We start from the raw sequence: 14,047 nt of genomic DNA on the forward strand, positions 1-14,047 counted from the left end.
GATACCTAGCAAGGGGGTATCGATACCTGGTGCACAAAAATGTCAAAAATCTGCATTTAAATACTTCGAATACTAAATTAATGGGCTCTAGTGGTATTGGCAACTCATATTACGAAAATTAACTATGTTCAATCAGTCAAATTTATCCTTAAATTTTATTTGAACATATTATTAATTTTCTCTAAAGATCATAAACTCCCCCTAACTAATAGCAAAGAATGCAATCAAAAGTGTTATTTTTATAAGCATTTTTCATTTCTAATTAAAAATGCTAATATCATTTTAAACACTAAGTGAAGATAGGCCAGTTAAACCTAATTCTCTCCTAAGTGTCCAAAATCTTTCTTTATCTAAAGGTTTTGTAAAAATATCCGCTAATTGGTGCAAAGTATCAACAAATTCTAGAACTATATCTTCTTTAGCGACATGATCTCTAATGAAATGATGTCTAATTTCAATGTGCTTAGTTCTAGAGTGTTCGATGGGATTTTTAGTGAGACAAATAACACTAGTATTGTCACACTTGATAGGAATGGTACCTACTTCAATTCCATAATCTAAAAGTTGTTGTTTCATCCATAAAACTTGTGCACAACAACTATCGGCCGAAATGTATTTCGCTTCAATTGTAGATGATGCAACACAATTTTGTTTCTTTGGAAACCATGAAATCAACATATTTCATAGGAATTGACAAGTACCGGAGGTGCTTTTCCTATCTATTTTGCATCCTCCATAATCCACATCAGAGAAGGCATGCAAGCTAAATCTAGAGTCTCTAGGATACCAAAGTCCTAAACTAGGAGTGTCCTTAAGGTATCTAAAGATTCTCTTAACAGCTAGTAAATGTGATTCCTTAGGGCATGATTGAAATCTAGCACATAAGCAAACACTAAACATAATGTCTGGTCTACTTGCGGTTAGATAAAGTAAAGAACCAATCATTGACCTATATAATTTAACATCCACACATTTACCTCCTTCATCTTTGTCAAGCTCTGTTGATGAGCTCATTGGAGTGGCATGAGGTTTTCCATTTTCCAATCAAAACTTCTTGAGCATATCCTTGACGTATTTTGCTTGATTGATGAAGATGCCATCTTTTCTTTCCTTGATTTGGAGTCTCAAGAAATATGAGAGCTCCTCCATCACGCTCATCTCAAATTCACTTTGCATTAGCTTTGAAAATTCTTGGTAAAGAACATCATTAGTAGAACCAAATATTATATCATCAACATAAATTTGTACTACTAATAAATCTTTACCTTTTCTCTTTAAAAACAATGTAGTGTCAACCTTCCCTTTTGAAAAACCTTTTTCTATTAAAATTTTGACAATATTTCATACCAAGCTCTAGGAGCTTGTTTTAAACCATAAAGTGCTTTTGTTAATTTAAAAACATGATTTGGAAATTTTGAATCTTCAAAACCTGGAGGTTGTTCCACATACACTTCTTCTTTTATAAAACCATTTAAAAATGCAATTTTAACATCAATTTGATATAATTTAAATTCATTGAAACATGCAAATGCTAATAACATTCTTATTGCTTCCATCCTAGCTACGAGAGCTTATGTTTCATTGTAATCTATACCCTCTTCTTGAGTATAGCCTTGAGCAACAAGTCTAGCCTTGTTTCTCACTATATTACCACTTTGATCAAGCTTATTCCTAAATACCCATCTAGTACCTACAATAGATTTATTACTAGGCCTTTCAACTAATGTGCATACTTTACTTCTCTCAAATTGATTTAATTTTTCTTGCATAGCCATAATCCAATTTTCATCATCTAATGTTTCTTTGATATTCTTAGGCTCTATGCATGAAATAAATGCAACATAATTACATATATTTCTAAGAGAAGATCAAGTTGTTACCCCCTTTGAATGGATCACCTATCATTTCACCATCATTGACATAGTTGTATTCTCTTGGGTAAGAGACTTTCCTTTCTTCACTGGTTGGATTCTCGAGAACGTCATGAGTTTCCTCATCTTTCGTTTCTTCCTTTGATGATGGTTCTCCAACGTTATGTCTAACGTCATTTGCTTTTACAATACCTACGTTATTATCAACACAAGAATCCTTCCTAGGAAGGGGATTATTATCGAAAACAACATGTATAGACTCTTATACCACTAAAGTTATTTTATTAAATACTCGATAAGCTTTAAAATTTAAGGAATAACCAAAAAAATTCCTTCATCATTTTTAGCATCAAATTTGCCAAGATTTTCTTTACCGTTGTTTAAAATAAAATATTTACATCTAAAAGGATGAAAATAGATAATATTAGGCTTTTTATTTTTGAAAAATTCATATGGAGTTTTCTTTAAAATTGGCCTAATCATTACTCGGTTTATAACATAACAAGCGGTATTTGTAGCTTTAGCCCAAAAATATTTTGGCAAATTGTTTTCACAAAGTATGGTTCTAACCATTTCTTCTAAAGTTCGATTTTCCTCTCAACAACTCCATTTTGTTGAGGGGTTCTAAGTGCTAAAAAATTATGGTTAATACCATTTGAATTACAAAAATCAGTAAATCCAAGATTTTCAAATTCATTACCATGATCACTCATAACACTAGTTATGGAGTAACCTTTTTCATTTTGGATTACTTTTGAAAACGTGATGAATTTTTCTAATGCTTCATCTTTAGTACTTAAGAATAGAACCCAAGTATATCTAGAATAGTCATCTACCAATACAAAACAATATTGTTTTCCACCCAATCTAACAATACTAATTGACCCAAAAAGATCTATATGGATCAATTGTAATACTCTACTATTTGATACATCATTAATGGACTTAAAGGAAGCTTTTGTATGTTTTCCTTTAGCACATGCATCACAGATTTTATCATTATCAAATTTTAGCTTTGACAACCCTTTTACTAAATCTCCTTGAATTAGTCGTTGTAAAACACTCATGCTAGTATGTCCTAGTCTCCTATTCCATAACCAACTATGATGTTAATCCTTAGCAACTAGGCATACATTAGTCATATTTATAGAATCTAAATGCACCATGTATATGTTTCCTATTCTATGACCAATAAGCATAATCAGATTAGATGCAATGTCAATGACTTTACAACCATTAGTTTCAAACATGACATTGTATCTTTTATCGCATAATTGACTAATACTCAATAGATTATGCTTTAATCCATTCACATATAAAACATTTTTAATTTGTATGGAAGATGTATTATCTATTGTACCTATACCTTTAATGTGACCTTTTGAATTATCACCAAAAGTCATTTCTCCTCCATTTTTGTCGTTAAGCTCTATGAACCAACTCTTATCTCCTGTCATGTTTCTTGAGCATCCACTATCAAGGTACCATGAACTTGAATTTGTTTCCCATGCCTTGTCGCAATGCTCTTTTTCCTACAAACATATATTATTTTTTTATTTTTGGTACCCAAATTCGTTTGGGTCCATATTCATTAGTCTCTAAAATCCTAGTCCCTTTGGGTATCCATTTGTGTAGGATATCCTTATCTTTAATAGTAATGAGTTCTTTAGGAACCCATATACTTCTAACAATTTTTACATTAGAGGTTCTTTGGGGACCTCTATGATTGTAGTTTCTAAAAATTTTCCTAACAAAGTTGGATTTTGATTTCTCTCCATTTTCCAAATTTTTTGTTTCAACTTTATTAAAACAAGTTTTAAGATCATCAATTTTCTTTTGATGATCATCACTCACTCTTGAAAGTGGGTTATGTAAATCAGTATTTTTCTTTTCAAATTCATCTAATTTGATTTGCAATTCTTTGACCTTACTTTCAAGATCAATGTTGGTCTTGGATATGAGATTATTTTCAATTTTCAATTTTGAAATATCATTTTTATATTTTAAAAATATTTTCTCATAATTCGAAGCCAACCCAGTATATTCCTCTAACAGCTCATCAAAAGAATAATCTTCAAAATTAAATGAGCTAGAGGTTACCTGAGAATCCTCCTCAAAAGCCATCAAGCACAAGTTTGCTACTTCTTGTTCCTCTTCATTGGATGCTTCTTGATCGCTCCATGTAGCCACGTGTGCCTTATGCTTCTTCTTGGATTGACCCTTTTTCTTTAATTGTGGGCAATCGTATTTGACATGACCCAGCTTTTTGCAATCGTAGCAAATGATAGGGTCTTTTTCCTTTGGTTCATTTTTGAAGCCTTCATTTCGTTTGAATTTTCTTCCTCGGTTGGGCTTTATCGATTTTCTGAACTGCTTGGCAAATAATGTCATTTCCTCGTCATCTTCATCCGAATCACTCTCATCTTTTGTGGATTTGAGAGCAACTCCAACGTTATTCTTCTTCTCCATCTACTTCTTTGTCTCATTTCTTTTCTCGAGGTCTTCCTCTTCTTGAAGCATCATTTCATGCGTGAGGAGAGAACCAATAAGTTCATCGAGGGTTAAAGATTTTAAATTTTAGCCTCGATAATCATCGTATTCTTTGATTGTCAAGCTTTTGGAAGAGAGTAAACTAACTTCCTCACAAGCTTCTCGTTTGGAATGATTTCTCTATATGATTTGAGACCATTGAGAATCACGGAAAATCTATCTGTCATAGCTTTAATGTCTTCATCTGGTTTCGTCCTGAAATTTTCATAGCTATGAGTTAGAAGACTAATTTTAGATTCTTTTACCTTGTTTACGCCTTCATGAGTGACTTGTAGTTTATCCCCTATCTCCTTGGCGGTTGTACAAGATGAAACTCCCCCATATCCATCTGGTCCAAGAGAACAAATATGATATGGATAGCCTTTGAGTTGAGCTGGAACATTCTTGTCTTTCTTTCACTCCACAATCTTGAACGAGTGGAAGGTATGATGTATCCATCTTCTATGATATTACATGCTCTCATGTCACTTTCTTGAATGAAGTACCTCATTCTATTATTCCAATAAGCTTAATTATCTCCATTGAAGAAAGGAGGCTCGTTGACGGGCAATGAATCAAGACCAAAGTCAAAGTTTGAAGTAGAGGCCATTGATGACTTGAATATCGATATAACTCTTCCCGAATCGACTCAAGAGGCGATTAAACCTTCAAATGAGTGAGGTTCTGATATAAATTGTTGAGTTAATCGATCGATGAAATAGCCAAGAAGGGGTGAATTGGTAATTAAAATTTTGGTGGAAGCTTTTGCAGAAAATAGAAAATATTTGTACAGCGATTTAGAGTGATTCGACTTTCTCAACCAAAGTCTACGTCCACTACCTTAGCTATCCACACTAAGGATTTTCCAAAAAATTCACTAATTTGTTCTTTCTTTTGAGGACAAAGAGTAATCTTACAACTCTCTCAAGAATTATACCCCAAATTCTTGAGAACACTCTCTCCCAAAGAGAAGATTACAAATTTCACAAACTTATAGAAAAACCTCACAAGGCAAGATGTTTGCATAATTCTAGAACAAAGAAAGAACACTAAAAAATGAATACAATTGAGCATAATAAGTGTTCTTGAAAGCAAAATGAATATTGAAGGAAAATTGGCTTGAATTGCTCAAACTTGATGTTTAAAGCTTTCTTTGTTTCTCTCTCAATATTTTTAAAATTGTTTCAAAAATATTTTAAGATTAAAACACAATTTTACACTTAAGGATTGAAATTGGCATTTGAAAAACTTGGAGTAATATTTTGATATTCGAATAATTTAATCGAATATACTTTAAAAATGATTATAAAATCCTAAAATTCAATAACACTTAATTTCTTATATCGAAACATCAAAATGTTTTCAACAAGTTAATTCATGGGCAGACATGAATCAAATTTTTCTTGACAGGTTCTTTCCAGCAGCTAAAGTAAGCGAGTTATGGAGGAGCATTCTTTCCATTCAACAAAAGACCAAAGAAAGTCTTTATGACTATTGGGAGTGATTTAAAAAGCTTCGCGCATGTTGTCTGCAACATGGATTAAGTGAGCAAAAGTTACTTCAATACTTTTATGAAGGCCTTTTATCAATGGAGATGAAAATGGTGGATGCCGCCAGTGGAGGAGTATTAGTCAACATGACCCCAATAACAACAAGGGAATTGATTTCAACCATGGCAGCCAACTCTCAACAGTTTTCAAGTGAACTCAGCCGACAGGTTCACGAGATAAGTATTTTTTCCCTTGAGAATAAGTTAGACAAATTAACTGAAATAGTTAATTCACTTGTTTCAGGAAAATCTGGAGCAACAAGAGCACGTAGGATATGCACAAAGCTAGATCATCTAACGGATTGCTACCCGCTGATATAAGAAGGAGGCAATACAGAAATCAATGCAGTAGGGAACTTTCCAGGTCCTCCACAAAGACAATACAACCCACACAACAATACTTATAATCCAGGATGGTAAGACCACCCAAACTTCAACAACACAATTTCATGGTTAATGGTAGTTTAGATAAGTTTTTGTTTGATGACCCTAGCTATAATTATCCTGAATTGGGACCAAAGATTTAGGATCATAAAGGGTGTGGCTTCTGGTATTCTCTATTCACACAAGGATATGAACAAATTGTGATTCATAAGGATGTTAAGCCCAATAATGTATTATTAGATGATGAGCTGAATGCACGGTTAGGAGATTTCAACCTTGCAAGATTGTATGAACATGGTTCAAATCCAGTGACAAGTCGAATTGTAGGCACAATGGGATATATAGCACCGGATATGCCCAAGACAGGAAAGGACACAACAAGCTCCGATGTCTATGCTTTTGGCGTACTTGTGCTCGAGATTGCTTGTGGGCGCAGGCCTATTGATCTCAAAGCATTGCCCGAGGAATTAGTGTTGGTTGATTGGGTATGGGAGAAGTTTAGGCAAGGGAGGGTCCTTGATGTGGTAGACACTAGGCTCAATGGCCAATATGATGAAAGTGGGATGATGATGGTGCTTAAGTTATGCCTAATTTGTTGAAACGACGTGCCTGTGGCACGGCCAAGCATGAGGAAGTTAGTAAGGTATCTTGATGGAGAGGTTGACTTACCAGAAAATTTGACGCCACCGGTTGCATTTCATGGGGGTGCAAAGGGATTTGATGCCTTTGTGCATTCGTCCTTGTCCTCATCCCCGTCATTGGATAATATGATTTCATATCCATTCTTGGAAAATAGTAATGTCGGTACTAGCTAGCTTCACTTCTATTTCAAGCTCTCCACTTCCTGAGGACAAACTATATATTGTATTGTGTTTGAGACTTTGAGCTTGTATTATATGCAAAACTGTGCAGAAACTTAATCAAAGGGAATAAAAGAAAGTGATTTCTCTAACGAACATGATGTTTCAATGATATTTTTTTTCTGATCCAATATTTTTGGCCAAGTATAATCAATCATAATTCAAAGAAAAATATAAATTCAATTAAAATCAAATAATTAGAATCATTTCTTATTTTCTCAAATGTGTAGTCAATGGCCGCAATGCAATCATAAGTTCTTGTTACCCTAGGAGGAGAATGTTGATGGTGGTGACATTTTCTTTGACCGGAGCAAAGTAGAAGACGATGGGAGTGAGTATGGCAATACATTATTGTTTTTAAATTTACAATACTACAATTCCGGGAAGAACAAGAAATCGAATCATTAATCTAATATCAAAGGTGAAGCTAATTAGATTTGCTTTGCTTTTATTGTTTTGTAATTCACCATCATTGTATTAATAGGGAAACCACGGTAGATGCTGCTCATCTTTCTTTTATGATTTCTACACAGTGAGTTGTGAAGTAGCTTCGAAATTTAAGTGCAAATTTGATTTGAATTTCAACCGTTTTGAAGGTTTTAATTATGTTTTTTCAGCTGTAGGTACTGGTTGATCATGGCTTGAACTGAAGTTACTTCCTTAGGCTTGTAAAGTTATTATCAATTCCTCTGGCTGCAATTACTCATATGACTTTGGAAATCAAAGTTTACCTTCTTCTCCATAAAGAAATGACTGGGTAACTCTTAACTTTGATTTGATTCTCATAATTAAGGCAATGCTTGTCAAATGTGGGACTTCATAATTAATGTTTAATTGACAAGTCTCCCTCTATCATTTTTCTTATACAAGAAATTAATGTTCTCTTAATATATATAAGATTGATTGATGTGAAACGTAGAAAGTGGTGGGAAGTAGAGCAAGTATGACATGACTGGGTTATGGGGGAAAAAATATCAACCATAGAAGCTAGCCCTTAGTATACGAATTGAACTAAAGCGTGGAAAATGCAAATCATAGCCAGTACCCACATGACTTTGAAAGAAAACTTGGACCAATTGACGGGAGATAGAATAGGATAATATCAGAGTTTGAGAACTATTATTTCTTGTTGATGAACAAAGCCTTCTCAAATACAAATCAATCTCAAATCTATAACCCCAAAATTTTCCTTCTCATAATTCATCATGTCATTGTTACCTTCAACCTTATCATGTATTTCTAGAAAGAAATACGATGTTTTCTTGAGTTTTAGAGGTGAAGATACACGCAAAAACTTCACAGATCATCTCTATGATGCTCTAAATCGAAGTGGAATTATCACTTTCAGGGATGATTCAAAGATGGATGCCGGTGAAGAGATCGCAGCACAACTCTTTCGAGCCATTCAACAATCATGGTGCTCGGTAATTGTTTTTTCAGGAACCTATGCCTTTTCAAGTTGGTGCTTGGAGGAGCTTGCTGAGATTGTTAAACAAAAAAACGAGAAAGGACATAAAGTGTTTCCAATTTTCTACGATGTGAATCCATCTGATTTAAGAAAACAGAAAGAAAAAGTTGAAGAAGCATTTGCCAAACATGCAGAGAGATACAAGGAAGATAAAGAAAAGATTCTAAGGTGGCGAAATGCTTTGACTCAAGTGGCTAACATCAAAGGATGGCATTTAAATAACAGGTAAACCATTCTTTTCTTTCCCGTTTTCTTGTTTAATTAATTTAATAATTATAAAAATGAACAGAATTTTATTTATTTGTAGGCATGAATCAGAGTTTATCGGAGATATTGTTAGAAAAATATCAGCAAAATTATGTCAAACATATCCAGTTTTTCATGATGAGTTGGTTGGAATCAGTTCACGCTTGGAGGAGTTGTATTCAAAAATAGAGATTGGGGAAGATGACATCCGCATCATAGGAATTTGCGGAATGGGTGGCATTGGTAAAACAACTCTCGCAAGAGTTGTATACGACCAAATGTCATCTCATTTTGAAGGTAAATGCTTCATTGCTGACGTTCGAGAAGTTTCAGACAAATTTGGACTCGTTTCTCTACAGAAACAACTTCTTTTCCAGATCTTGTCTGGTGAAGTCTTCGAATTTTTCAATGTTCATGAAGGGAATGCCATAATTAGCCGCAGATTATCTAACAAAAAGGTCCTTGTTGTGATTGATGATGTGGATAATTTACAGCACTTGAAATACTTGGTTGGAAGGCATGATTGGTTTGGTTTAGGGAGTAGAATCATTATAACAACAAGAGATGAACACTTGCTCCAATCTTACCGAGTTGATGATGTGTATAAGCCTTCAACATTGAATGACAGCGAGGCACTTCAACTTTTCAGTTTGAAAGCTTTTGATAGTGAGACAGCACCAAATGATGTTTTCATTGAGCTTTCTGAACATGTTGCAAAATATGCCAGTGGTCTCCCGTTAGCTCTTGAAGTCTTGGGTTGTTTTTTGTGCGGTAGAGATGTAGCTCAATGGAGAAGTGCAATCCAAAGACTTGAAAAGGATTCTAACAAAGAGATTATTGACAGACTTCGAATTAGCTTTGATGGATTGGAGGAAACGGAGAAGAACATATTTCTAGATATAGCATGCTTCTTCAATGGGGACGAGAAAGATTTTGTAATGAAAGTATTGGATGGCTGTGAGTTTTTTCCGGATATTGGAATCGATGTTCTCATTAAGAAGTCTCTACTAACAGTTGACGAAAACAACAAATTATGGATGCACAACTTACTACAAGAAATGGGAAGAAGAATTGTTCGGGAAAAATCTATTGAGGAGCCTGGAAAACGTTGTAGATTGTGGGAGGAAAAGGATGTATATCATGTGCTAACGAAGAACACTGTAAGTCATTCCAGGGAAATTGCATATTATATTAATGTTAAAGACAGAAATGATACACACAATGTAATTTTTCACAAGTTTTATCACATAAATTGCCTCGTTTTATTTTGTGTTTCTTATGTATTACTTTTGAATGTTTTTAGGCTACGGAAGCGATTCAAGGCATGATCATTGACGATAAAAGGTAGCAAAACATACATAAACATGCATCCATGTGTAAATTTCATATTCGGTCAAAAGTGACCCTTAAAGTTTTATTATATCACTATACTCAAATTACACCGTTCCTCATTGAGTTATACTCTCTTTCTTGTTTTACTCACTGTACTTTTAGTTTTTCTAATTTATTTTGAAAATCCTTGAAGAATCATCTCTATGTTTCTATTCGGATGTGTGGGATACAACGGAGCATAGATAAATTAAGTGTTGGAGCAGCCTTGCTTTTTGGTATGGAATGCTTTGGGATATTTTCAAATTTGAACTGAATTTTCGTTGTTTTACCCTTGGTTATCAGGATATCCAACAAGATGCTCAATTTGAATGTTAATGCTGTCTCGAAGATGAAAAAATTGAGATTGCTCAAAGTCCTTTGCCTCTCAAATTGTGATGAACTCAAATATCTTCCTAATGAGTTACGGCTCTTAGATTGGATGGGATATCCTTTAAGATTCTTACCTCCAAGCTTCCAACCAGACAACCTGGTTGCACTTCTGCTACCACACAGTCGCATTGAACAACTATGGAGGGGAAATATAGTAAGAACTAATTCATATTATCATTGTTTTTTTAACTTATTTTAGGAATATTAACTAAATCTTCTGAAATTTATTATTATTTTCAGCAGCCCCTGTATAAGTTGAAAGTGCTCAACCTCAAAGGGTCCGAAAACCTGATCAAGACACCGGACTTTACAACAGCCCCAAATCTGGAAATTTTGATATTGGAAGGTTGTACAAGAATAGTAGATGTTCATCCATCAGTCGGAGTTCTTTCGAGGCTTAAACTTCTGAATTTAAGAAGCTGCACAAATCTTAGGAATCTTCCAACCAAAAGTGGAATAGAATCTCTTGAAACATTAATCCTAAAAGATTGTAGAAACCTTATTAGTCTCCCAAGCAGCATTGGTGGGTGTAAATGTCTAAAAACTCTTGATCTTTCAGGTTGCTATAAAGTTGAAAATTTGCCGGAGAATTTGCAGCAAGTAGAGTTGTTGGAAGAGATTGACTTAAGTGAAACAGCCATAGAAAAACCGCCATCCTTCATTTTTCAACTTAAAAATCTTAAAGTTTTGTCTTTGAATAGGCTCAAGACACCATCTAAGTTAGCCCCAAATCTACCTTCTCTTTTCCAGGTATTCCAAAGAGGACGGATCGAGTCTTTGCCTCCAATGTTACATTCATTGTCAGGTTTGATTTCATTAAGAGAGCTGAAACTAAGGAACTGCAATCTTCGTGAAGGAGATATTCCAAGTGATATTTGTTGTTTACACTATTTGGAAAAGCTTGAGCTTGGTGGTAACAATTTCATCAGCGTACCTGTGTCTGCTATTGGATTTCCCAGTCTTCAATATCTTGGATTGTCAAATTGCAGGGAGCTTAAATCGTTTCCTAGTCCTGGTACTTCTCTATTTGCAGCTCCATCAATGGTTTGCAATGCAGTGGAACGGTTTAATGGTCTTCACTGCTACAAATTATTTGAGAATATCAACACATTAACAATGCTGAAATTCTATCTTAAGGTCGATTTATCATTCTTTGTATTTACAGAATCTCATTCTTGAAAAATTACAGTATTAGTTACCAAACAAAATTTTATTTTGCAGGTAGTTGCATGTTTAAGAAAAAGTTTTGATGTTGTTATGCCCGGAGGTGAAATCCCAAAATGGTTCAGCCATCAAACAGTTGGCTCTTCAATCAAGATACCACTGCCTAACAATATTCAGAATGATAGTCAATGGATGGGAGTTGCTTTCTGCTGCATTTTTGTCAATGATGATGCTTCAAGGGATGAGGAACTCACATGTGATGCTGTTATCCATCATAGGAATTCTGGACAAGCTGATTCTGATAGATCTGGTTTTCGGGGTAGAAATCCTCGACGTGTTTCAGGGGACGGTTGGATTTTTTCTAAAGAATATAACCAGCCAATAATAAAGGACCACCTTTATCGTTGTTTTTTGTTCCGTGACAGATTATATCCATTTTCCTTAGAGGATAAATGTGGTGAAAGTGAAACTGAGAATTCATCAACATTGGATTGCTCAAATCAGGAATTCGATGAACTCCAGTTTTCGGTCACATCCGATGATAGTCACATAAGTGTTAAGGTCAAGAAATGTGGGCTTCGAATAGTTTATCAGAAAGATTTGGAAGATATCAATGAAGATTCCGCCGCAGATGGATCAATAGCTGAAGGTCCCCTTATAAAGCGAAGACATAATGTTTATGAAGAGACCGAGGCCGAGCCACAACCAAAAAGGATACACAAGTTTTTCAATTTATGATGGGCCGAACGGGGAAGAAGGATTAGTTACTATTTGATTTTATTAAAGACTCACCGGCTGAAGATGAGGATAACACATTAAAGACTCCCTCCGAGAAAAGAAAAATGAAAAGAGGAAGACTGAACGAGCTAAGAAAGTACATCAGCTTGATTTGATTATTTTTGGTAAATATCTCTTTGAAGATTTCATTCTAATGTGGCTTACTATTTGAGGTGGCAGAGGTTGAAAATTCGGATCTTCGAAAGGCACTACTCAGAGCCCTGGAAGAGCTATTTGATCTGCCTTCACAAACAAAAGAGCTCTATGTTTCTAACAAGCCTTTCGTGGCTATTTGGGGGTTGCAATTGGATTATTACATGGTTAAATGGTCGATTGTGTGTCTTATCACTTTCATCGTGATGAAGGGAAACAAGGTACGATACATTTGCAAGGTTCCAGAAAAGCTTGTAGATGACCAAAATGGCTTGTTCATGATAATTCATTTATTGCAAGGTAAGTTGGATTGCACCACGAAAGAAAGAGGGTGAAATAGTTTTATGATGTTTGGAGCATTATCATCCTTATCTTTGCCAATGTTTCTTCCAAGTAAAACACCAAAATCGTTGGCACCAACAGCATGTTGATAGTAGTTTTCACTGCTTTCGTGACACTTGGTGCCTTCGTCTCTGGTCTCGCCAATGTCATCTTCAAATCTCCAATGCTTTTCTTTGATTCGCCTCCTGTCGGGATGATTCTAACCTGAGCAAGATCAAATTTATGTACCCTATGAGTTCTTTCCCGAGAAACTAAATTTCGTTTTATATAAACTCTTGCAGGCTTCATCAAATACGAGTATTCTTGATTCCGACATTATTCGCCCTAGTCCTTGTGGCAGCAGGTGCAACTGAAGTCATGGCTACAACCGGAATCATGGACTTCATTACACTGGCAAGTTTCCACGGCCGCCGTTGTTGCTATTTTCTTGTAATTTGCTTTGCTCAAATCTCATTTGCATCCTCACCCCCGACGTCCAATTATTATTATAATCTAACATTAACCTTCAAACTCTATAATTGTAAGTGCACCGAAGGGTACGAATCAGAATTTTTTTAATGAAAATTAGAAAAGAAACAAAGCCTAGGAACTAAACTATTGTTCCATCCATGCCTACAGCAGTGACTGCTTCAGCATGGTAAAGCGATAAAATCCCATCTGGAGGAGAATGAAAGAGTCAAAGGCCAAAACGTAGGTTCCATGCTAACTTCGCCATGGCGTCTGCGATCTTATTACCTTCCCGAAGCACATGAGTAAACTTCATCTGCCAATCATGTCTAATAAAATACACGATATCTGGAATCAAATTAGAAACCAACTTCATATTTGTACCTTGCTGCAGTATCATCCATGCATCCTTGCTATCTGTCTCAAGAACTACAAGTCTTAACCCCAAATCCCAAGCTACTTTGAGGCCTTCCAGAACTCCCCAAAGTTCTGCATC

The 14,047-nt window shown here is 35.1% G+C and overlaps 2 protein-coding genes across 2 annotated transcripts; both read left to right on the forward strand.

Moving 5' to 3' along the window:
* Positions 1-6,665: 6,665 nt before the first annotated feature.
* LOC120202739 (L-type lectin-domain containing receptor kinase S.4-like) lies at positions 6,666-7,601 on the forward strand. The gene is made up of 2 exons (XM_039203123.1): positions 6,666-6,905; positions 7,464-7,601. Exons 1-2 carry the CDS (start codon positions 6,666-6,668, stop codon positions 7,599-7,601), a joined length of 378 nt encoding a protein of 125 aa, XP_039059054.1.
* A 784-nt stretch (positions 7,602-8,385) lies between these two features.
* LOC120202740 (TMV resistance protein N-like) lies at positions 8,386-12,595 on the forward strand. Its single transcript, XM_039203124.1, has 6 exons — positions 8,386-8,886; positions 8,969-10,130; positions 10,211-10,251; positions 10,582-10,822; positions 10,909-11,805; positions 11,890-12,595. The coding sequence occupies exons 1-6, from the start codon at positions 8,399-8,401 to the stop codon at positions 12,568-12,570; spliced, it is 3,510 nt and encodes a 1,169-aa protein (XP_039059055.1). The 5' UTR covers positions 8,386-8,398; the 3' UTR covers positions 12,571-12,595.
* The last annotated feature ends 1,452 nt before the right edge of the window (positions 12,596-14,047 follow it).

The sequence above is a fragment of the Hibiscus syriacus genome, unplaced genomic scaffold, assembly GCF_006381635.1.
Source record: "Hibiscus syriacus cultivar Baekdansim isolate YM2019G1 unplaced genomic scaffold, ASM638163v2 tig00009009_pilon, whole genome shotgun sequence".
In the NCBI taxonomy this organism is placed as follows: Eukaryota; Viridiplantae; Streptophyta; class Magnoliopsida; order Malvales; family Malvaceae; genus Hibiscus; species Hibiscus syriacus.